The following is a 23,754-nucleotide window of genomic DNA, read 5'->3' on the forward strand; positions in this document are numbered from 1 at the left end:
CCAAGTTTAGACGTTAGAAAAATGACCTAAGAAAGTTGTCAGCTGTGAAAATTGCATCATGAAGGATCTAGTGCCATTGTAAAGACTGAAAGATTATTCTTGCAATTAATGTAATTCAACATGCCATCTAAACTGATGTGCTTAACATGTTTTTTTTTTGTTTTGTTTGAAATGTTTTAAAAAAATATCACTTAATGTGTACAGGTTTTGCTCACTGCTGCTATACTGAAATTGAAATGAAGTGATTTAGACAAATTCTTTCAAAGAATTTTTATTATTAATGTTCATTTGTAAGTATCACTATTTAAGGTCACAGATGAGAGCTTTCTGATAAACTGTTCCGATGAGCAGTTTTCCTCTATATGGAGCTGCCACTGATGAGCCGATGATCACACTTCCGTCATCTGAATACACCTGAGTCACTCTAGGCTTTTCAGAGAGGATGTTCTCAATCTTGATTACCTATACAGTAGAAAAACAAGGACATGTTATAGATTTTTTTTAACTTAATAGTTTAGGGCTCAAAAAATAGTAAGAAAAGAACAGGATAGCAACTTATGACTCAAACATCAGCTCATCAAATTTGACCTTGGGTGTAATAAATTTGGCTAAAGCATTATGCTTGCTACATATTCACACACCTCAGAGCCAGCCGGATCATTTGGATCAGAAAAAAACAATTTATAACCGTTTGGATGACAACCCAGCCACAAATCTCCAGACTCACGATCCACCTCAATGTTATCACAGAGTGATCCCACATCAACTTCCTGAGTGAGAAAAATATAATATTAATAACAATCAAAACTATTAAGAACTTATTGTATCTGGTTGTTATCCAACAAACATACAATTCTAAGATTTAAAAAAAAAAAAAAAAAAGGTCAGTAAAAACAGTTCTGTAAATCAGCAGTAAATCTCCTACCCCTGCTTTCAGGCCACATTGTGATGCACTGTTCAAGTGAGTAAATTACATACAAAATCAGTGCACACATGTGAATAGATGCGATTGAATTTGTATCTGATGTGCAAGTTCAAATATTTTAACTTGAGTGGAAAACACACAAGGTGAAAAAAAAGTATTGTGTTGCCATGCTGGCCAACCAGAAAAGAGAAACCGCATGCACGCTGACATAATAATTTTAAAAAAATCCAGTTTAGTGGCCAGACCACCCCACTGTAACTGGAATTCCTGAAAAACCCTGAAAAATCTTTCTGGCTGGAGTTCTCAGAAAGGTTTGATTCGAGCACCTGTTATTTCTTTTTGGTGAGGGTGAACTGCCAAGCTACGTTAAAAAAACTGCAGTTTTGAAAATACCCATGTTCGTATGCACACGGCCTCAGATGGAGCATTTACTACAGAAGCGCAATTGTTCACTGACAAGCTAAGCAAAAGTTGCAGATGATTTAATAGTCATGATTATGAAATTGAATATAATCAATCTGTAATTTGACAGCTGTTTGCTTTACTTCTCAGCGATTCAGAGCTGTGCTGCAGCTGCATCTGAAAGAGAAAATGCTTCATGACATATAGTTTTACTCAAAACTCACTTCAAAACTTCAGATGAATGCCAAAAATAAGTAATTCTCTGAGATGATTCCGTAGTCGTGTGATTATCAGTCACGGTGAATCAATAAAAGCAGTTAAATCCTGTTTAATTTTCTGTGTCTCTTTGTTGCAGTGTATTTGCAGTTTCTGTGTCTGGCCTCTGGCCTTTGGAGGACATTACTACTGATCAAAGACAGGAAGCCGCACTTCCCTGATGTGAAGATGTGCATGATGGTTGCAGCTTTTGCTAAATCACAAATTTGATTCAATTTTGATTTATCGTACAGTCCTACCTATTATATGGGATAAAATTAGAAGTAACCTTTCATGTATTTTGAGTTTACCTTTACGTGAGACAGTTCAGTGGTTTTCTGTATTTCCAATACTGTAATTTTGTGTTTCATTAAATTTGACACATACAGATGCCTGAAATGAAATATTATACGTGTCATTAACACATAAACATAACATCACTCCACAATTTTTGCATTGATAACCTTATATTAATTTATTTCACTTGTAATTGCATCTTTTTCAGCTACTTACCTTTTGTTAGGAGAGATGTTTATACCGTTAGCAAATAAGAATCCTCCTGCCACAACCTGCACAGTCTCAGGACTGTAATAAACCACATCACACCACGGCAAAGAAAAAAGCAGCTCCAAAGACTTCAGAATGTCATTGGTGAAGTAATGATCATTGGTGGCATAAAAGCTTTCAGTTCCCACAGCCACTATATCATTCACACTAACAAATAAACAAACAATTAACGGTAAGTTGTATGGTTACAGAAAAGCTGTTTGCTTTTTAAAGCACATACCTATGCAGTAGTTCATGCTTAATGGTTTTGATGTGTTTAAGGGCATTTTCATGATTGACAAATCTGAAAATCTCCACTTGACTTTTGCCTTGAGGATGATTAACAACAAATAGGTATATTGCACCATCTGTAAAGACAGAAGAATTTATCAACCAATAAATAATCATCGATCAAAAATTGTGCAACAATCATCCATTTCACAATACCACTTTGCAACTACTTATAATTTGTGTTGGTGTTATAAATGAAACAGTAGCAATATGAGCACAGTTTATGCTGAATTCAATAATGCAAATATTCTTGTTCATGTGTACAACTATTTAAAAAAACATAGCAAACCTTTGTCATCGATGTACACGCTGATTCCATGTGGATTAAAAGAGTCTTTGTCAAAGTCTCCTTTGATGCTCAGTGATTCGATTTTGGGTTTAAAATCCAACAGATTCAGGGTATAGATCTTTCCAGGGTCTTCTGAGTAGTATGGTACACCAGGATACTTCAAGCCCTATGGATAAATCAGTTGATAGTGTGTTGACATTGGTAACTCTGCCGAGAAATCTGTTCTAAAACACCCAGTAATTCATTATTTTGTTGTTTTGACATACAGTGCTCAGAAAAGCCAATCCATCTTCAAGAATGGTGATGTCCTCAGCCCCAAACTCTGTAAAAACACAGAAATAATACATGACCACAGCATCAGTATTTCTTTAAATAGGTCTTCAAATTTAAGTGAGGAAATTATTACAAATCACTACAAAACCTTGCCCAAAACTTGCTTTTAAATTAGTTTTTCATGCAAACAAATCTTGATAGGATTATAATTGAATCTCAGAGAATATTTAAAAATGCAGTTTGACCCCAAATATACCCTTAATGTATATTTTTAAGGGGTAATGTTCGAGTACACAACTTATGTTTTATTTGAAATGATACTACAAGTGAAAAGATAGATATCGCGTGTTTACTAGTTAAATGGTTGTAGCACAATTTTTTGTTTATACATGTAAACACTGATATATGTAGGAGGTGTAGGACAGATTCATTATGACCACAATGAGAATAAAATGAGACTTGAAATTGCAATATACTGCTACTCTTAGATGATTTGAAGTGCTTCTTTTATCCTCACTTAGAAGTCGGCTTGGATACAATTCCAGTGAATGTGAATGTATACTACCAGTAACTGCTACTTTGGAATTAGCCTGATTAAACTTAAAGAAATACATTTTTGTTAATTAAATACGCTTCTCAAAGTAATAATAATGGAGCTGAGCTTGCTTCATGGTACCTAAACTCAATTTTACTGGCCAGCCATGGTACAGGCCCCTGATTTAGATACTTGCAGGTTTAATTTGCTCTATTTCCATTCAAGCATGACTTATTACAATATTAACTTAAACATATACAATAATACAATGCAGAGCAGTAATTAAAAGGGCTTCTTGATTAAAACAGCAAACACAAGTCAGTTTGTAATGCTTGCAAAAATTGCTTCTGAGTTTATATTATCAAAACACTGAGCACAACTCATAATACAGATCTATTTTCTAGCAGTAAAAATCCAGAAAATCATGCATATATGGTCAAGATATATAATTAAGAATTACATAAAAGTTGAAAAACAGGCCTAATGCTCTAATTCTACTAGGACACTTGGAATGATGAATGAGACAGAAGAAATGAGAATAGCCCTTCTAGGCCTGTGCATAGTTGTGCACCCAAATCAGTTTAAGGTCACCTCAGGGGTTGTTTCTCTTTAGGAAGATCCCTGACATGGCTGTAAAGTACTTTGAGTGTGCAGCAGCCTTTACAAGTTAATAATAATAATGAAAATAACACATTTTGTTAGTGTGTATTTACCAGCTGAATTAAGCTAATACATTTTATAGAGCACACTACAAATAAGATTGCAGCAATGTTTGAAAGATATGTAAAACTACTTAATTATTATTAATATTATTTTTTACAAACGGTGATTAGAAAAAAACTAGTGTATCCTGCAAACAGACTCTCATTCTGTATAAAATACCGCTGCAATCTCCTCATTTGCAGTGTTTGAAGCATCAAAACAATCCATTCAGACCTGGAAATTATTGTAGATTAATAGTTTACTAAACTTACCAACGCCCGTAATTAGTTGGCAGTTCGAAAGGTAATTCTTGGTTAGTTCTCTGTAGGAAAGCATTAAATGTCTGTGGAGAAGATCACATTTCAATGATTATTGTCACGAGCATGCTTTTGCTTGAGCCATCGCGGGCGTGACAAAAATAGAACTTCAGAACAGCGTTTAGTCAAAGAAAACGTCTACTGCAACTGTTTAAATGGGATTATAAACATCGACAAACCTAAATGAGCCGATTCTTTCTCCGATGAATACTGCCAGAGCAACAGCAACTAACGAGAGAACTGCTAACTTACCCATACTGACTGACTGAAACACTCAAAATACAATCCATCAATACAAACACCGAACATTTATCAGTGTTGCCATGTGCTCGCATTTTACGCTCTTTTGGACTACACTTCTTGCATGTCTTATCTTTAAATCGAAGGAAACTTTGTTTCTTGGCCAGTATACAGATTATGTTTTTATTGTATTATTCTATGTTTTCTGAATAAACCTCCAAGACACAATTAAACAGCATTTGTTATTCATATTGAAAAGAAGTTAGACAAGGGAATATGTGCCATATGGTTACCATCTACAATATATTTTCTTTTTTCTAGTTATTTTGGTTTAGATTTTCATGTTAGTTTAAGTCATTGTTAGTTTTTATTAATTTTAAGTCATTGTGTGGCCTTAGACACATTCTGGTAATGTGTTTAATTTTTGACAAGAGCTGTCTGGGCAAAAAGTACAATGCATTCAGTGGAAAGTACTGTTGTCTGACATCTGATAAATGGATTTTACAAACAGTGATACAAAATTTGCTCCAAGTTTAGAAGTTAGAAAAGTGACTAAAGAAAGTTGTCAGCTGTGAAATTTGCATCATGAAGGATCTAGTGCCATTGTAAAGACTGAAAGTGTATTCTTGCAATTAATGTAATTTAACATGCCATCTAATCTGATGTGCTTAACATGGTTTGTTTGTATCGTTTTTTTATTTTTTTTAATCACTTAATGTGTACAGATTTTACTTACTGCTGATATACTGAAATTGAAATGAAGTGATTTAGACAAATTCTTTCAAAGAATTTTTATTATTAATGTTCATTTGTAAGTATCACTATTTAAGGTCACAGATAAGAGCTTTCTGATAAACTGTTCCGATGAGCAGTTTTCCTCTATATGGAGCCGCCACTGATGAGCCGATGATCACACTTCCGTCATCTGAATACACCTGAGTCACTCTAGGCTTTTCAGAGAGGATGTTCTCAATCTTGATTACCTATACAGTATAAAAGCAAGCACATGTTATAGATTTTTTAACTTAATAGTTAAGGCTCAAAAAATAGTAAGAAAAGAACAGGATAGCAACTAATGATTCTAACATGTCAGCTCCTCAAATTTGACCTTGGGTGTAATAAATTTGGCTAAAGCATTATGCTTGCTACATATTCACACACCTCAGAGCCAGCCGGATCATTTGGATCACAAAGAAAGAATTTGAAAGCATTTGGATGACAGCCCAGCCACAAATCTCCAGACTCACGATCCACCTCAATGTTATCACAGAGTGATCCCACATCAACTTCCTGAGTGAGAAAAGTAAAGTATTAATATTAATAACAAACAAAACATCTAAGAACTTATTGTATCTGGTTGTTATCCAACAAACATACAATTCTAAGAATAAAAACAATAAGGGCTGCAAAATTAATCAAATGTAATTTTCATGTGCATTTTGTCTGTAAAACCAGTTCTGTAAATCAGCAGTACATCTCCTGCCCCTGTTTTTAGGCCATGTCCACACTTACACTAGTATTTTATGAAAATAGTTTTTCCCCTTCTTATTTATTTACATTTTTTAAATCTCAGTCTACTTGAAGATGCAAAAATGCACTGATAGCACTGTTCACTTAAGGAAATTGAATACAAAATTAATGCAGACGTGTAAACAAATACAAATTCAAATTGCATCTAACATGCAAGTTCAAATTATTCAACTTGAGTGGAAAACTCACGAGGTGAAAAAAAGTATTGTGTTGTCATGGTAGCCAACCAGAAAAGAGAAAACAGCATGAATACTGACATCATGATGCAAAAACTCTAGTTTAGTGGCCAGACCACCACACTGTAACCGGAGTTCCTGAAAAACCCTAGCTGGAGTTTTCAGAAAGGTTTGATTTCAGTCACCTGTTTTTTCGTTTTGGCGTGGAGAAACTGCCAAACTGTAGTTTTGAAAAAAATCTGTGGTGGAAAGTGTACTGAAAAATCACTCAAGTAAAAGTACCATTAACTGCCCAAAAATGTAGTGCAAGTAAATGTATCAGTTGTAAATATTACTCAAAGTATGAGTAAAAAGTAGTCCTTTTTTAAAAGTACTCAAGAGTAGGGAGTAGTGAGTATTACACTGTGAAAAACTAACATGCAATTTGTGCAGGCATGTGTAAACGTAACATTCTGTTGTGCATTTAGTTCTTGATTAAGAATATTTGAAGAGTGAGTTTTTCTAAAAATCATACTATATTTTCTTCTAAAATTAGCATTTTTTCCGACTCCTGTATGTAGGCGGAGTAATTTTACAGTGACAATTACGTTCTTTTTGTCTTTTCAAAACTGAACATAAACATAGGAGGCTGACAAAAATGCTCATTTTAAGAGAATATTTCAGACGGCATTTAGGTTTTTTTGAATCTGAACTCTTCATTTGTCATCAAACAGTAAACATCCGCCATCTTCTCATCAGTTACATGCAGTCTAAACAGTCATTGCGTGTAAAGATTTTGAGCAGCTTCCTGGACACTTCCCAAACATGTCTTGAAATTGTTCAATATGAGGCAAATTATTATTATTTTATTATTTTAGCCAATCCCCATAGACAAGGAAAAAATAAAGTAGTGTCTTCAAGTTGAAGAAAAGTAGTGGAGAAAAAGTACCAATACAGCACTGCACTAAATATGTACTCAAGGTAAAGTAAAAGTACACATTATTAAAAACAACTTAGTAAATTACAATTCCTAAGGAAAAACTACAGTAATTTGAGTATTTGTAGTTTGTTACTTTACACCACTGGAAAATACCCATGTTTGTATGCACACAGCCTCAGAATGAGCGTTTACTACAGAGACGCAATTGTTCACTGACAAGCTAAGTAAAAATTCCAGATGATTTAATAGCCATGATTATGAAATTGAATATAAATTATATTCAATCTGTGATTTGACAGCTTTGCTTTGCTTCTCATTGATTCAAAGCAGTGCTGCAGCTGCATCTGAATGTGAAAATGACACATTGACATAGTTTTACTCAAAACTCACTTCAAAACTTGAGTGTCGAAAATAAGTAATTCTCAGAGATGATTCCATAGTCGTGTGATTATTAGTCACAATGAAACAATAAAAGCAGTCAAATCCTGTTTAAATTTCCTGTGTCTCTTTGTTGCAGTGTATTTGCAGTTTCTGTGTGAGAGCGCCCTCTGGCCTTCTTCTGAGATTTACTACTGATCAAAGAGCCACGCTTCCCTGATGTGAAGATGTGCATGATGGTCGCAGCTTTGCCTAAATCATAAATTTGATTTAATTTCTTTTAATCGTGCAGCCCTACCTACTACAGAGTATTCAGTATACAGGAATCAGAAAGTGAAATTCAATACCTTTTAAGACTCTTTCCATACATTTTAAAATCTTAAACCCATTTTAGGTTTCAACCAGAAACACTGGTGAGATTTTAACTTACAGTATATTTACTAAATATTAAATGTAAGAAACTAATCCAAAACTAAAACATTATTCATATACTGAATACAAATCTATTAAATCTAGCTAATTCAGCATGTTGGCACCTATGTCAGATAGAACCTTATAATTCTAAGGTGATGTGATTTCAAATCTAGCAGGATTTCATTTATTTCAAAAACTACACAGCATCCTGATATTCATAGATTTAATTCAGGCCAACTTTAGCATACAACCATACATCGAATAATAAAAAATTATTTTAAAAATTGCAAAATAGCATTTAAGACTTTTTAAGGGCTTTAAATTTCTCTACATTGATTTATCAACTTTTAATAATTTTTAAGACCCTGTGGGCACCCTTTACTATATGGGATAAAATAGGATGTAACGATTCTTGCATTTTCAGTTTACCTTTACGTGAGACAGTTCAGTGGTTTTCTGTATTTCCAATACTGTAATTTTGTGCTTCATGATATTTGACACATACAGATGCCTGAAATGAAATATTATATGTGTCATTAACACATAAACATAACATCACTCCACAATTTTTGCATTGATAACCTTATATTAATTTGTTTCACTGGTAATTGTATATTTTTCAGCTACTTACCTTTTGTTAGGAGAGATGTTTATGCCGTTGGCAGATAAGAATCCTCCTGCCACAACCTGCACAGTCTCAGGACTGTAATAAACCACATCACACCACGGCAAAGAAAAAAGCAGCTCCAAAGACTTCAGAATGTCATTGGTGAAGTAATGATCATTGGTGGCATAAAAGCTTTCAGTTCCCACAGCCACTATATCATTCACACTAACAAATAAACAAATAATAAACTGTTTTTAATTTCTGGTTAGTTTTATGGTTACAGAAAAGCTGTGTTATTATTATTATTGTTTTGTTGTTGCTTTTTTTGAAGCACATACCTATGTAGTAGTTCATGCTTAATGGTTTTGATGTGTTTAAGGGCATTTTCATGATCAAAAAATCTGAAAATCTCCACTTGACTTTTGCCTTGAGGATGATTAACAACAAATAGGTATATTGCACCATCTGTAAAGACAGAAGAATTCATCAACCAATAAATAATCATCGATCACAAATTGTGCAACAATCATCCATTTCACAATACCACTTTGCAACTACTTAAAATTTGTGTTGGTGTTATAAATGAAACAGTAGCAATATGAGCACAGTTTATGCTGAATTCAATAATGCAAATGTTCTTGTTCATGTCTACAACTATTTAAAAAATAATTGCAAACCTTTGTCATCGATGTACACGCTGATTCCATGTGGATTAAAAGAGTCTTTGTCAAAGTCTCCTTTGACGCTCAGTGATTCGATTTTGGGTTTAAAATCCAACAGATTCAGGGTATAGATCTTTCCAGGGTCTTCTGAATAAGATGGTAAACCTGGATACTTCAAGCCCTATGGATAAATCAGTTGATAGTGTGTTGACATTGGTAACTCTACCGAGAAATCATTTCTAAAACACTCAGTAATTCATTATTTTGTTATTTTGACATACAGTGCTCAGAAAAGCCAATCCATCTTCAAGAATGGTGATGTCCTCAGCCCCAAACTCTGTAAAAACACAGAAATAATACATTACAGATCACCACAGCATCAATAATTCTTTAAATGTAGGCGTTCAAATTTAGGTGAACTTTAGTCAATTCCGGAAATTATAATAACGAATCCCTACAAAACCTTGCCCAAAACTCGCCTGGTATTTAAATTTCAAATCTTGATATTATAATTGGATCTAAAAGAATATTTAAAAATACAGCTTGACTCAAATATACCCTTAATGTATATTTTAAAGAAAAACATTTGAGTACACAACTAAAGTTTTTCACTTGTGCTTATTTTAAATGATACTACAAGTGAAAAGATATAGTGTGTTTACTAGTTAAATGGTTTTAACACTATTTTTAACTTATACACGTAAACATTAATATATGTAGAAGCTGGAGGACAGATTCATTATGATCACAATGAGAAAAAAAATGAGACTTGAAATTGCAATATACTGCTACTCTGTGATGATTTGAAGTGCTTCTTTTATCCTCAATTGAAAGTCACCTTTGGTAAAATCATCTGCTAAATAAGTAAATGCATACTACCAGTAAACTGTTAGTTATGAATTTGCTTGATTAAAGTCAAAGAAACACATTTTTGTTAATTAAATATGCTTCTCAAAAAAATAATAATAGAACTGAGCTAGTTTTATGGTACGTAAATCTTATAATTAGAGCAAACTAAGTTGAATTTAACTGGCTAGTCATGGCACAGGTTCCCGGTTTAGACACTTGCATGTTTAATTTGCTTTATTCCAACTCAAACATGACTTGTTACAATATTAACTTAAACATATAATTTAATAACATAATACAATGCAGAACAATATTTAAAAAGGCTACTTGGGTCAAAATAGTAAACACAGCAAGTCAGTTTGCAATGTTTACAAAAAATTGCTTCTGACTTTATCTTAATGAAAACACTGAGCACACAACTCATAATACATTTCTCTTTTCTGACAGTAAAAATCCTGAAAGTCATGCAAGGTTTATTATTAAGAATTACATAAAAGTTGAAAAATACGCCTAATACTCTAATTCTACTAGGACACTTGGAATGATGAATGAGACTGAAGAAATGAGAATAGCCCTTCTAGGCCTGTGCACCCAAATCACTAGTTTATGGTCACCTCAGGAGTGGTTTCTCCAGGAAGATCCCTGACATGGCTGTAAAGATAGAGGTAAAGTAGCTTTTATATTCGGATATTCAGACTTTCCCCTTAATAATATAATTTCATAAAAGTATTATTTGCAAACTCTAAATAGCGAAATCATATTAGCAGCAAATGACTATCAAAGTACAACATAGTTCACAGTCAAATAAACAGTGTTAATGTTGTTTTCAAGCCACACTAGAATGCTAATTCTGATCGAATATTCAAAGTACATGGTAAACAATATAGAGACTTCTAAATGAACGAATGTGCTAATGTAATACCAACTTTACCTCTATGCTGTAAAGTACTTTAAGTGTGCAGCCTTTAAAAGTTAATCATAATAATAATAATAGTAATAATAATAATAATGAAAATAACTCTTGTATGTGTGTATTTAACAGCAGAATTATAGAGCACTACAAATGAGGAGATGTTTGATTCATTTAAATATGATAAACTAATCAAAATGTTGTTTTCTTGACATATGGTGGTTAGACAAAACTAATGTATCGCCACGGTTATATCCAAATTCTGTATAAACCTCACTGCAATCTCCTCAATTGCAGTGTTTAAAACATCAAAACAATTAATTTAAATCAGGAAATGATGTAGATTAATAGGCTAACTAACTTACCAATGCCCTTAATTAGTTGGCAGTTAGGAAGGTAATTCTTGGTTAGTTCTCTGTGGGAGAGCGTTAAATGTCTGTGGAGAAAATCAGATTTCAATTGCCATTAACTTCACGAGCACTGCTGTTGCATGAACCATTACTCTGCGGGCGTGACAAAAAAATAGTCGCAAAGTTCAGTACAGCGTTTAGTAAAAAAAAAAACTTTTTTTTTAATTGTTTAAATGCGATTATAAACATCGACAAACCTAAGTGTGCCGAGCCTTTCTCCGATGAAAACTGCCAGAGCAACAGCAACTAACGACAGAACTGCTAACTTACCCATACTGACTGACACTGGCAAACCCAAAACAGGACGAACTCTTATCAGTGTTGCCAAGTACTCGCATTACATGCACTTTGGACTAAACTCAATTCAACAGTATCTCTACAAGTGAGATCAGTTTTTTTTTCAGCTTAAAGCTTTAATTACATTTTGTGGTGCTTGGCCAAAGTGAAATCATTTGAATTATATTAGTTTATGCTTCGAGTTGACTGAATAAAGCCTATAAGATATGCCTCATTTAACTACTGTAGCATGCCAGATATGACAATAAGTGGAAAAAAACATCAAACGTGTTTTATTTATTCCAACGAGATCAGCAGAAAAGATCTGAACAGAATTTAACTTTTCATGCTTAAAATTGGTTGTCAAACTTTTTAATTTCACATACTGTCCACAAAATTAATCACTTTTCCTCCATTTTCATTCTGCTGTGGCGACCCTGGATTTATAAAGGGACTAAGCCGAAAAATAGCCGAATGAAGTTTTATAAATAAAAAATGACATTGCGGTGGCCCAGTGAGTAGCACTATCGCCTCAGAGCAAGAAGGTTAACTGATTCGAGCCCCGGCTGGTTCAGCTGCCATTTCTGTGTGGAGTTTGCATGTTCTCCCTGTGTTCGTGTGGGTTTCCTCTGGGTGCTCCGGTTTCCCCCACAGTCCAAAGACATTCGATATAGGTGAATTGGGTATGCTAAATTGGCGGTATTGTATGTGTGTGAATGCAAGATTGTATGGGTGCTTCCAGTATTGGGTTGTGGCTGGAAGGGCATCTGCTGCGTAAAACACATGCTGGATAAGATGGTGGTTCATTCCGCTGTGGCGACCCATGATTAACAAAGGGACTAAGCTGAAAAGAAAATTAATGAAATATTTTTTGATCATCTATGAGGCCTTCTTAAAAATGTGTTGAAGAATCATTGGTTTATTGACCATTCAATGAATTGTACTGTTTAACAACATGTTGATTGTTCAGCTGATGAAAATGTCTTTTGATATTTTTTTTTCAATAGATAAAGACTCCATAGAACAGTTTTGTACATTGTGACATGATCTAGGATCTTATTGTGCCATTGTAAAGACAACCAGCCTGTCCCTCACGTCCTTGATTTTTATTAGCACTGGATTTAACAGATTCTGTGGTGCCTTTTTGATACAAAAGTAGCATGTCACACTGCAGCACAAAGTTGATACTTCCAGTCATATCAGGTCAGTAAACCATTCAGAATTAGAGTATCTTGTTTTTCATTTCTGTTCTCTGAAGAGATCCTATTTCAATAAATTCTTTCAAAAACTTAGACAATATTTATTCTCCTATGTAAGTGCATAATATCACTATTTAAGGTCACAGATGAGAGCTTTCTGATAAACTGTTCCAATGAGCAGTTTTTCTCTATAAGGAGCTGCCACCGAAGAAGCAATGATAACACTGCCGTCATCTGAATACACCTGAGTCACCTGGGGCTTTTCAGAGAGGATGTTCTCAATCCTGATTACCTATAAAGAAGAAGAACATGGAGATGTTATAGGTTTTTTCAGAAGTAGAGTAGACCAGATAAAATTAAAGATAAAGAACATGTTATGACTAGAGCCAGACAGAATCTGCGGATATTTTTTGCCAATTCTGCAAAAAAATTTGGAAAAAATCTGCAGATTTACGCAGAATGATTTTAGGAGTATCATAACTAATAACTTAATATCTAAAATAAATACATTTTTTACTTATATTTAATGTTTTCAATGCAAAACCAATTAGATCCACTTATTTGGTAAACAAAGCAAGTCTCTCATATAATATTTTTACTAAAAGACAAAATCTTTCTTGACAAACTGTATTGTAAATAATTCATATGAACATTTTAATATTACTATAGTTATATCGCAATAAAATTAGTAAAATTAATTTAAAAACTGAATAAATATAAATTTACACAAGTAAAGAAATAGATTCAATAATGGGCTAAAAATCTGCACATCTACGGATTTCTGTATGCGCAGATTCCATGTAAGCCTAGTTATGTCTCAGACATCATACAAGCATGCACTCTACAAATCTGATATTTTTATGCTACATAAATTCACACACCTCAGAACCAGGTGGATCATTTGGATCATGAAAAACACATTTGAGACCGTTTGGGTGACAGCCAATCCACAGATCTCCAGTCTCACGATCCACCTCAATGTTGTCACAGAGAGACCCCACATCAATTTCCTAAGAAAAATAAATATGCAGAAATAACAATAATTATTGCTGAACTTTATTATTTAACTTATCTAACTTATATAGCATGATCTACACTATTTATTGTTTTATTTGAGGTAAACAAAATATAACTATATAGGTGGAAACAATTGTGTTTACCTTTACATGAGACAATACAGTGTTTTTCTGTATTTCCAAGACAGCAATTGTGTGCTTCAGAATATGTGATACATACAAGTGTCTGAAATGAAACATTATTGTATTAATTGCATATGAAACGCATAATTGCATGACAAATGCATTGACAATCTTTTATTACTTTGTACTTTAAACAGTACAAATCTTTTTTTCTGCAACCTGCCTTTTGTCAGGGGAGATGTTTATGCCGTTGGCAGATAAGAATCCTCCTGCCACAACTTGCACAGTCTCAGGACTGTAATAAACCACATCACACCACGGCAAAGAGAGAAATGGCTCCACAATCTTCAGAATGTCATTGGTGAAGTAATGATCATTGGTGGCATAAAAGCTTTCAGTCCCCACAGCCACTATATCATTCACGCTAACAAATACACACACAATAAAAATGAACTTTAATTTCAGATTAGTTTTATGGTTACACAAATATTGTAGTTTTAAAAAGCACATACTTGTGCAGGAGCTCATGCCTAATGGTCTTTAAGTATTCAAGAGCATTTTCATTCTCCAAAAATCTGAAAATCTCCACTTGACTTTTGCCTTGAGGATGATTAACAACAAACAGGTATATTGCACCATCTGTGAAGAAAGAGAGAGGAAGAATTGACATACAATTAAGTTATATCACAATCAATCAATTTGAACATTTGCAATAACTATTTCTGTTGAGGGTAGATATAAACTTACTGTATGCATGCGTCAAGTGTAGATGCAATTCAAAAAGAAAATGTAACTTAAAACTTTAAATAATAAAGTAATTTAATATAAAGACAAACCTTTATCATCTGTGTACACACTGATTCCATGTGGATTAAAGGAGTCTTTGTCAAAGTCTCCCCTGATGTGTAGTACTTTAATTTTTTGTTCAGAGTCCAACAGGTTCAGTGTGTAGATCTTTCCTGGGTCTTCTGAGTAGGATGGTACACCAGGATACTTCAAGCCCTATGCAGAATTCATTTTCCGTCAACAGTAAAATCTACACTTGTACAGTTTGGCAATTTAACAATGTGCTTTTAGCAAAATTGATATTAAATCAAATAAGTACTTTTATGGAGACATCATCAGTGGCCCAATAAATTACAGATTAATTAATTTACATACAGTACTAAGAAAGGCCAATCCATCAAGTATGGTGATATCTTCAGCCCCAAAATCTGTTCAAACACATTAAGTGTATAACATATTATGTTCAAATGTTATATGATATAGTACAACACATGAAATATATGTTTTGCATAATACACACAGATCATCACAACATTAATTTGCAGTGTCAAATTTACACTCTAAAAATGCTGGGTGGTAATTCATAGGAGGGTCTAATATGAACAAGCCCAATTCTTCAGCTGACAGTTGTCATTTAAACTTGATTGAAAAAAATTATCCCAATGCTGGTATTTGTTTATATGTGTGTCCATATTTAGTGTATACACAAGTGGCCATTAAGAACAAAACCTTCACTGCCAATGAAACTTTACATTACATGAACCTAAAAATGTATATTATTTTACACAGCATTCGGTTTAGTTCATCAGTAAAAACAAGGAAATGAATCATGACCTCAAGTGAAGGCAATACTAACCTATGCCCTCTATAAAATTGCAGTTAGGAAGATAGTTCTGGGTTAGTTCTCTGTAGGAAAGCGCTACATGCCTGTGGAGAAGACAAAAAGGCTGAGCAAAACACTGACACGATTGTGGTCATGTGCAATAGTTATGCACAAATGAACTAATATGCATAGCCACAAATGTTGGAACAAGTCGCTATATAAATAGGACGGATGAACAAACCTTAATGAAATGAGTCTTTCTCCTATCAAAACTGCAAAAGCGACAACCGCAAGCGAGAGAAAAGCTAACGTGCCCATAACTGTCTGAAAGTCCAGCGCACAAACACCATCAGTGTTGCCATGTCCGCTCATTGTACGCTTTACTTACTTTTGAAATAACTGACAATCTACAAATATAATCCACAAGGGGCTCTTGTTTTTGAGAGTATCGTTCCAGGAATTAATCTTAACTTGGCATACATACCATACAGATATTTATCCCAAATATGTGGCAAAATAGCATAACGTCTATTGAACATAGCCCAAATCACAGCTGCCAAATATCACCATCTACTGTCCAAACTGCATATTTTAAAATTAAATCTGAAATGTTTTAATTTAATTTTAAAAACTTAAAATATACTTAATAGTAAACATCTTTGGTACGTGCAACTCATATTCAAAGTGACATGTGTGTGTGTGTGTGGGGGGGGGGGTGTATTATTAATGTATACATATTACACCAACGGAAGCATATTTATTTGTAAGTTGCAGTTCTGGAATTGTCAAATATAATAATAAAATCTATCTAGAATTATCTATAGTTATTGATGTAATTTTACTTATTTTTCTTGTTAATATCAGTAATATTAGGAGATTTGGCAACACACTGTTTCAAAGTCCACCCCCTCTAAAGTGCTTCATTTGAAGTTTTACTTTGTTAATTCACACAGTTGACCCAGTTGCATTTTCTTCATTAACATGTATTTTGGCAGTGACCCCATTCAGAGACGTGCCTCTGTGTTTTGCCTTTATCCTCTCTTAATTACGCACTTAACATGCAAACCAACCTTGAGATGTCTCCTTTCATGCAGAAGTTATGTATTAATCTTTTGTATGAATAAGTCAGAGGTCTGTGAGTTTGAAAAGGCTTCATTAGAAAAAAAAATATTGGGTTAAGAGCAAATATTTGAATGGTAACAACAGCCAATAAGATTGCTTTTTGAATTATTTTGTATTATTTTGTATTTATTTATTTTTTTTACAGACGATTAAATGAGTGCCAAGAGAATGATGTTTTATTCTAAGCATCCAATAGCTTTGATTAAGCGATATAGTGTACTATTTTGTCTCAGGTTCTTACTGTAGTAGCATCTATTGGCCAGTAGTGGGCACTGTTGCATACCTATTTTTTATAGCATTCACACGTTACACAAAACATAAAGCCTGGTTATGTTAGATCTAAATCAAATCCTTACATACAAATGGCAAAAACGATTGAATTAGCAATACAAATAAAATGTGTGTTCCTTGTGCATTAGCAGTGCTTTAAGTTTATATAACCGTGTGGTGTGTTTGGAGCAAAAAATTATAGTCGATGTAGAATATTAAACATATGTGTAATTTTGATCAGAATTCTTTAAATCTAAGTATAACAATGTTGCAAAATATCATAATTTCTAATAAGATTTTACCAGTATTTCTGCTGGGTTGGTGATCTAAATTAATGGTCTAAAACTCAATTTCTGAAGAGCAGCAGCTTTGTGTAGTTTAGCTTCAACAACCTCCAACTCACACCTGCATAATAGTATAGAAGTCTTGAACACCTTGATTATTTGGATCAGAAGTGTTTGATTAGGGTTGGACTAAAACTGCAGAGCTGTGGCCCTTAAAGAATCGAGTTTGAGACCTATATGATCTAAATAAAGGCATTATGAATGCTGAATTCCTTTAAAACCATTAATCACATTCTTCTATTATAGTACATCTCTCTGCTTTAGGGTGCAACATTTATTATCATGATGTAACTGCTCACTGCTTATTGATATACAGAACAGCATTAAATTGTAGTTGACAAATAACATGCCGGGTGACACTGTGGCACAATGGGTAGCACAATCGCCTCACAGCAAGAAGGTTGCTGGTTCGAGCCTCGGCTGGGTCAGCTGGCATTTATGTGTGTAGTTTGCATGTACTCCCTGTGTTCGCTGGTTTCCTCTGGGTGTTACGGTTTCCCCCACAAGACATGCTCTATAGGTGAATTGAGCAAGCTAAATTGTCTGTAGTGTATGTGTTTGAATGAGTGTGTGGATGTTTCCCAGTACTAGGTTGCAGCTGGAAGGGCATCAGCTGCGTAAAACATATGGTGGATAGAATGCCGATTCATTCCACTGTGGCACCCCTGAATAATAAAGGGACTAATACAACTATTGACTAATAAAGTCAAAAAGAAAATGCAATGAATGAATGAAATAACATGCCTATCATAAATTTTTAATTAGCATATTTTTGGTTAAAACCTAACTATAAAGGTTTCAGGTCATTTAACTAGTCAGCATTTCTTTAAAAATACACAGGTAAACCACAATTAATTCCTCTGGCTAGATCCTAAGAGGTGGTAAGAAGTAAAGCATGAACATTATTTGTAATATTATTATATCTCCATGATGATAATCAACAGCACATTTTAATTGTGACGTATTTCAACTATCCTGTATTTTTAAATCCTTGTATCCTTGTTTTTTTATCCTTGTAACATACTTTCTTGGTGCCATGTAGTTCTTCATTTAAAATGAACAGATTTCAATACATGTACAACATTTTTAAAAATTAATAAAATACTACATCAGGGCTAATATAAAGGATCTAAAGTCATTCATTCATTCATTCATTCATTCATTCATTCATTCATTCATGCATTCATTCATTCATTCATTCATTCATCCATTCATTCATTTTCTTTTCAGCTTAGTCCCTTTATTAATCTAGGGTCTCCACAGTGGAATGAACCGCCGGATCTAAATTCAAAATATGCAATTAAACATGAAAAATAATACTTTTGCAGCAAATCAAAATGCTTTTATGTCAGTTACATTAAAGCAATCCAGTATAATTAATTTACAATGTCTTATCTGTTGCAAGATACTAAAATAATAGTGATATATATGAATAAAAAAATTATACTGATATACTTAATCTCAAAATGGCAGCTTTAACCCTGTTTTTATACTATAATTTACGACAACCCCAGTATTTTCAAACTAATTAAAGTGTCATTCATAGTCACTTTAAAGTAAAAGTGTCAACATCAAGAAGTGTCAAAGCAAAGATCATGATTCCATAATTCACTTCAAAAGCAAAAATAAACAAAAAAAAAAACTCCTACGAATCACAAGCTACAGATCTACTGTTAATTACCATGATTTACAGAGTACTAAAATGTGTCATTCTGTGGTGTCAATTGTTTTTTTGTAAAATACCTTTAAGTAAACTGTGTTTGTGTTTGACAATGGCAAGCTGCAAGAGCATATTTCACATTGAAAGCACATCAACACACCCTTTGCAAAGACTGTGGCATTTTACCTGTGATTCACTAACATTTTTCTCTGCATATTTTTCTCTTCATTGCACTGATGTATGCACTTGGGAGTGAACGAACCATGGCAGATGAAGCTTCGGCTTTACTCATTAATGAGTGACGGTCTTTTTGAACTGTCATGCTAGAAGGGCTATACTGGGGTGGGGATTTAAGAAAACTGAAATACCTGCCTTACCAGTTATGCAACAAATTCGACAATCACTGTTCATATTCGTTCAAAACTGTTCAAAACCGCTGTTGCATTTGTGAGCACACTGATTGCACAAGAGCTTCCTATAGGGTTAAAAAATGTATATATAGGGTTTTAAAAACAGTTTTTGACATACTCCCACGGTTGACTGATTAAATTAAAGGAACACTCCTCTGTTTTTATAGGCTTACAAGTCCTCTAGAGTTAACAGTTGATTGAAGCTGTCTTAAACAGTTGATTACAACCATTATTAATCTGTCAGCCAAGCTCTGGGTCTTGTGGGAGTATATTTAGCTTAGCTCAGCATAAACCATTGAATCAGATTAGACCATTAGAAAAATGAAAAAATTGAAAAAGGATTTTTTGACATTTTTTGCTATTTAAAGCTAAACTTTCTGTAGTTACAGTCTGTACTAAGATCAATGAAAATTGAAAAGTTATAATTTTCTAGAAGGACAATATGGCTTCAAAGTAGGAACTCTCTCATTCTGGCATGATAATCAAGGAAGCTTATCCTTGCGCCTGCTGCAGCCATGTACGAAAGCAATGTCCCTTGATTATTACACCAGATTGGGATTTCTGGTCTTAGTACACTATGTAACTACAGAAATGTTGAGTTCATTTCCTTTCATTTTTTTTTGTCGGCTTAGTCCCTTTATTAATCTGGTGTCGCCACAGCGGAATGAACCGCCAACTTATCCAGCATGTTATTTTTTACCCAGCGGATGCCCTTTTAGTTTTTAGTTATCTCTGGGAAACATCCACACACACATTCACATACACACTCATACACTACTGACAATTTAGCCAACCCAATTCACCTTTACCGCATGTCTTTGGACTGTGGGGGAAACCGGAGCACCCGGAGAAAACCCACGCAAATGCAAGGAGAACATGCAAACTCCACACAGAAACGCCAACTGAGCCGAGGTTCCAACCTGCAACCCAACAACTTTCTTGCTGTGAGTCGACAGCCCTACCTACTGCGCCACTGCTTCGCCCAATGTTGAGTTCTAAATAGAAAAATTATCAAGATTTTTTTTAAAAGCAAATTGCTAATGGTCTGATTCAATGATTTGTGCTAAGTTAAGCTAAGCCGGAGATAAGCTAAATGGATTGCAATAATGGTCACATTTTTGACTCTAGGTGACAAGTAAAATGAGCCTATTTCCAAAAGAAAGTGGAGTGTTGCTTTAAAAACTATAACGTAAAAAAAAACAGGTTTTCTAAAATGTTATGTTTAAATATGCAAAGTAGGTTTGATTTAATTAAATATGCCCCAATTTGCATAAATCTCTCGCACAAAAATCTGAACACTCGATTAAATCAAAATTTAAATTCTTATTTATATATACACCTTCCTCAGATTAAGATTTTAATAAAACTGTAGGTTGTTGTATACTGCTGCTAAACAGGGATGGGCAAAAATACATTGAAATGTATTTTGAAATAAAATACCAAATACCTCCATTTTAAGTGTATCAAAATAAACTACTAAATACAGCAGCCACAAATGTATTAAAATAAAATACTGTATTTTTTGTATTTTGAAAATGCTACAAAATACTTTTACAAGGGAGCATTACATTTCTTCGCAAACCTTCCATCAACATGCCTATTCAATCAATCCCTTCTCTGCACTTCATTGACTTCTACTGTACATGAGGAGGTATTCATACAAATGTAACATTTGCTTTTCTCTTTGATTTTAGTATAGATTTTGAACAAATTTCATACAGAAAGTCCTGCCTTGAAGATGATCTCTTTAATGAGTTTAAAAACCATTTAATACAGGTAATGAGTTAACATAAGTAGTACTATATCTCTCTCTACATCTTTATCTATTGTGAAATTTGCCACCATCTCTTAACAGTGTTATATTTTAGAAGGGTGATATATAAAAAAGTTGTTACTTATTAAATAAATTTAGTTGATTTATTTATTTATTTATTTATTGCAATTAAAATCCATAAAAATGTAAAATCATGATTTTTGAAATCTACTAAAATCTCCAGTTTCAGTCATTTCCATAAATCATGTTTTTTTCTTTTTTTTTCATACTCTTTAAATGTTTTTGCTGCCATGAAACTTGGAAAAGTTGGATGTTTTTGACCAGTCTGCAAAGAGCACTTGCAGATCAGCTACTGGCATACAGTTTTGTAGGACTTTATGTTGTTTTCATTTTCCTGTCTTATTTTGACTTGCTTCCGAATTAACCCATTGTCTGTTATTTTCTTCATGTGTGATGCATAATTTCCAGCCATACTCCAAGCAAAGGCCACATTTTTTTGATGTCATCGTGCAGACTTCTTAGAAAGTTTTTAACAGTTTTTTAAAAATACAAAAATACAAGACATTAAAGTATTTTGATACAAAAATATTAACCCACTTTCATAAACCCCATCAAATACAAATTACAAAATATTATTTTGTATTTAAAGTACGTATTTGAAATACATGTATCATAAATACCTCCCATCCCTGCTGATAAATAAGGAGATTTATGATGCAAAGCAGAAGAAAAATAAATATTTTTGAGAAAGTGGCCTACTAAAACATACTTATATTGCAATTGAAAACAAACTGATATAGTGTGACAAACGAAGCCTTTAAAAATATATTTTGATGCTTTCTTTACATTACACACACACAGAGAGAGAGAGAGAAAGAGAGAGAGAGAGAGAGAGAAAGAGAGAGAGAGAGAGAGAGAGAGAGAGATTGATTGTTGATTGTTAAAAGTACAGTTTATCCTGATCTATTTTTGTATTGATTTGTATGAATAATATGATATGTTGAATAATAATATAATATATTGAATATTAATGTGATATATTGAATAATATGATGTATTGTTAAAATTGTATTTAATTATTATATATAAATATCACCTCTTTTTTTACTACTATTTACTGTATACTGTTTTATATTATTATATATGTATGTTACTTTTTATGTAAACTTTATAACTGCTTTGGCAATACATTTGTAACATTTGTCATGCCAATAAAGCAATTATTGAATTGAATATTGAATTGAATTGAATTGAGAGAGAGAGAGATAGAGAGAGAGAGAGAGAGAGAGAGAGAGAGAGAGAGAGAGAGAGAGACAACACACACTAAAACAGTTTATGGAAAGCCAAAAAGACCAAAATCTTAAAATTGCAGATGCATGAAAAAACTGTTTCTGTCTGTTGTGTCCCCTCAACTTGCACCAAAAATACCGGGCTTTGCCCTGAAATAGGTTACAGAATGCATATCTGATGGGAGGACATGTGACAATGTAGAAAATAGACTCATTCCCCATGGAAACAAACTGGAGTATTGCAGAAATAGCTCCTCTTACCAGGCGAGCTCAGTATGGCCTGCGTTCTAATTTTGCTTGTGAAAGTCTCTTCACAGTTCTGAATAAATGTTGTTCACATGAAAATATTATTTACTTTAACAGCATAGTTTTACATTCAGACATATTGTAGTTGGATTAATGCCAACTATTGATAGATGCTTGTAATAATACACTTTAGCAGTTAATTATGTGAGAGCCCTTAGTGTGCAATGTAGTAACACATGCAAAGCAATGACCATATTTTATGCTATTCTGTAAGCCATAGGTTTTCAGAATTAGGGAATGGGAGGCCACAATGGATAGCGATCTGTGGAAACTTGAAATTAATAAATTTTTCAATTTAAAAAAAAATTCTTAATAAAATTTGGATAATTTACTGTGATTTCATAGAATTTTTTCATAGAAATAAAAATACAATAGAAAAAAATAATTATAAATTATTTCATAATTATAAGTATTAAAATATTTATTTATTCATTTTTCTTAGTCCCTTTATTCATCAGGGGTCGCCACAGGGAATGAACCGCCAACTTATCCAGCATATGTTTTACACAGTGGATGCCCTTTCAGCTGCAACCCAGTACTGGGAAACATCCATATACACTCATTCACACACACATACACTACGGCCAATTTAGTTTATTTATTTTACCCATAGCGCACGCCTTTGGACTGTGGAGGAAAGCAGAGCACCCGGAGAAAACCCACGCTAACATGGGAAGAACAGGCAAACTCCACACAGAAATGCAAACTGACCCATCCGGGGCTCGA

General features: G+C 33.6%; 4 protein-coding genes across 5 annotated transcripts in view; 1 reads left to right on the top strand and 3 right to left on the bottom strand.

The window, feature by feature from the left end:
* Positions 1-2,763, top strand: part of si:dkey-56f14.7 — a 47,912-nt gene extending 45,149 nt beyond the window's left edge. For both annotated transcript variants that reach the window (XM_073925413.1, XM_073925414.1), the window contains one exon: positions 1,683-2,763. In XM_073925413.1, the coding sequence (XP_073781514.1) occupies positions 1,683-1,736 (54 nt within the window). In that variant the 3' untranslated portion in view covers positions 1,737-2,763. The remainder of the gene's footprint in view (positions 1-1,682) is intronic.
* Positions 256-4,829, bottom strand: pon3.2 (paraoxonase 3, tandem duplicate 2). Its single transcript, NM_001105122.2, has 9 exons — positions 4,715-4,829; positions 4,491-4,561; positions 2,975-3,030; positions 2,709-2,874; positions 2,370-2,496; positions 2,096-2,296; positions 1,894-1,975; positions 642-770; positions 256-462 (listed from the first exon to the last, which is right to left on the bottom strand). Exons 1-9 carry the CDS (start codon positions 4,789-4,791, stop codon positions 301-303), a joined length of 1,071 nt encoding a protein of 356 aa, NP_001098592.2. The 5' UTR covers positions 4,792-4,829; the 3' UTR covers positions 256-300.
* Positions 4,830-5,552: 723 nt separating this feature from the next.
* Positions 5,553-11,941, bottom strand: pon3.1 (paraoxonase 3, tandem duplicate 1). The gene is made up of 9 exons (NM_001024417.2): positions 11,828-11,941; positions 11,586-11,656; positions 9,743-9,798; positions 9,477-9,642; positions 9,138-9,264; positions 8,824-9,024; positions 8,622-8,703; positions 5,937-6,065; positions 5,553-5,758 (listed from the first exon to the last, which is right to left on the bottom strand). The coding sequence occupies exons 1-9, from the start codon at positions 11,902-11,904 to the stop codon at positions 5,597-5,599; spliced, it is 1,071 nt and encodes a 356-aa protein (NP_001019588.2). The 5' UTR covers positions 11,905-11,941; the 3' UTR covers positions 5,553-5,596.
* A 1,241-nt stretch (positions 11,942-13,182) lies between these two features.
* Positions 13,183-16,200, bottom strand: pon2 (paraoxonase 2). Its single transcript, NM_212734.1, has 9 exons — positions 16,095-16,200; positions 15,887-15,957; positions 15,406-15,458; positions 15,081-15,246; positions 14,757-14,883; positions 14,468-14,668; positions 14,266-14,347; positions 13,987-14,115; positions 13,183-13,397 (listed from the first exon to the last, which is right to left on the bottom strand). The coding sequence occupies exons 1-9, from the start codon at positions 16,169-16,171 to the stop codon at positions 13,236-13,238; spliced, it is 1,068 nt and encodes a 355-aa protein (NP_997899.1). The 5' UTR covers positions 16,172-16,200; the 3' UTR covers positions 13,183-13,235.
* Positions 16,201-23,754: the final 7,554 nt, after the last annotated feature.

This window comes from Danio rerio, chromosome 16, assembly GCF_049306965.1.
Source record: "Danio rerio strain Tuebingen ecotype United States chromosome 16, GRCz12tu, whole genome shotgun sequence".
NCBI classification, from domain to species: Eukaryota; Metazoa; Chordata; class Actinopteri; order Cypriniformes; family Danionidae; genus Danio; species Danio rerio.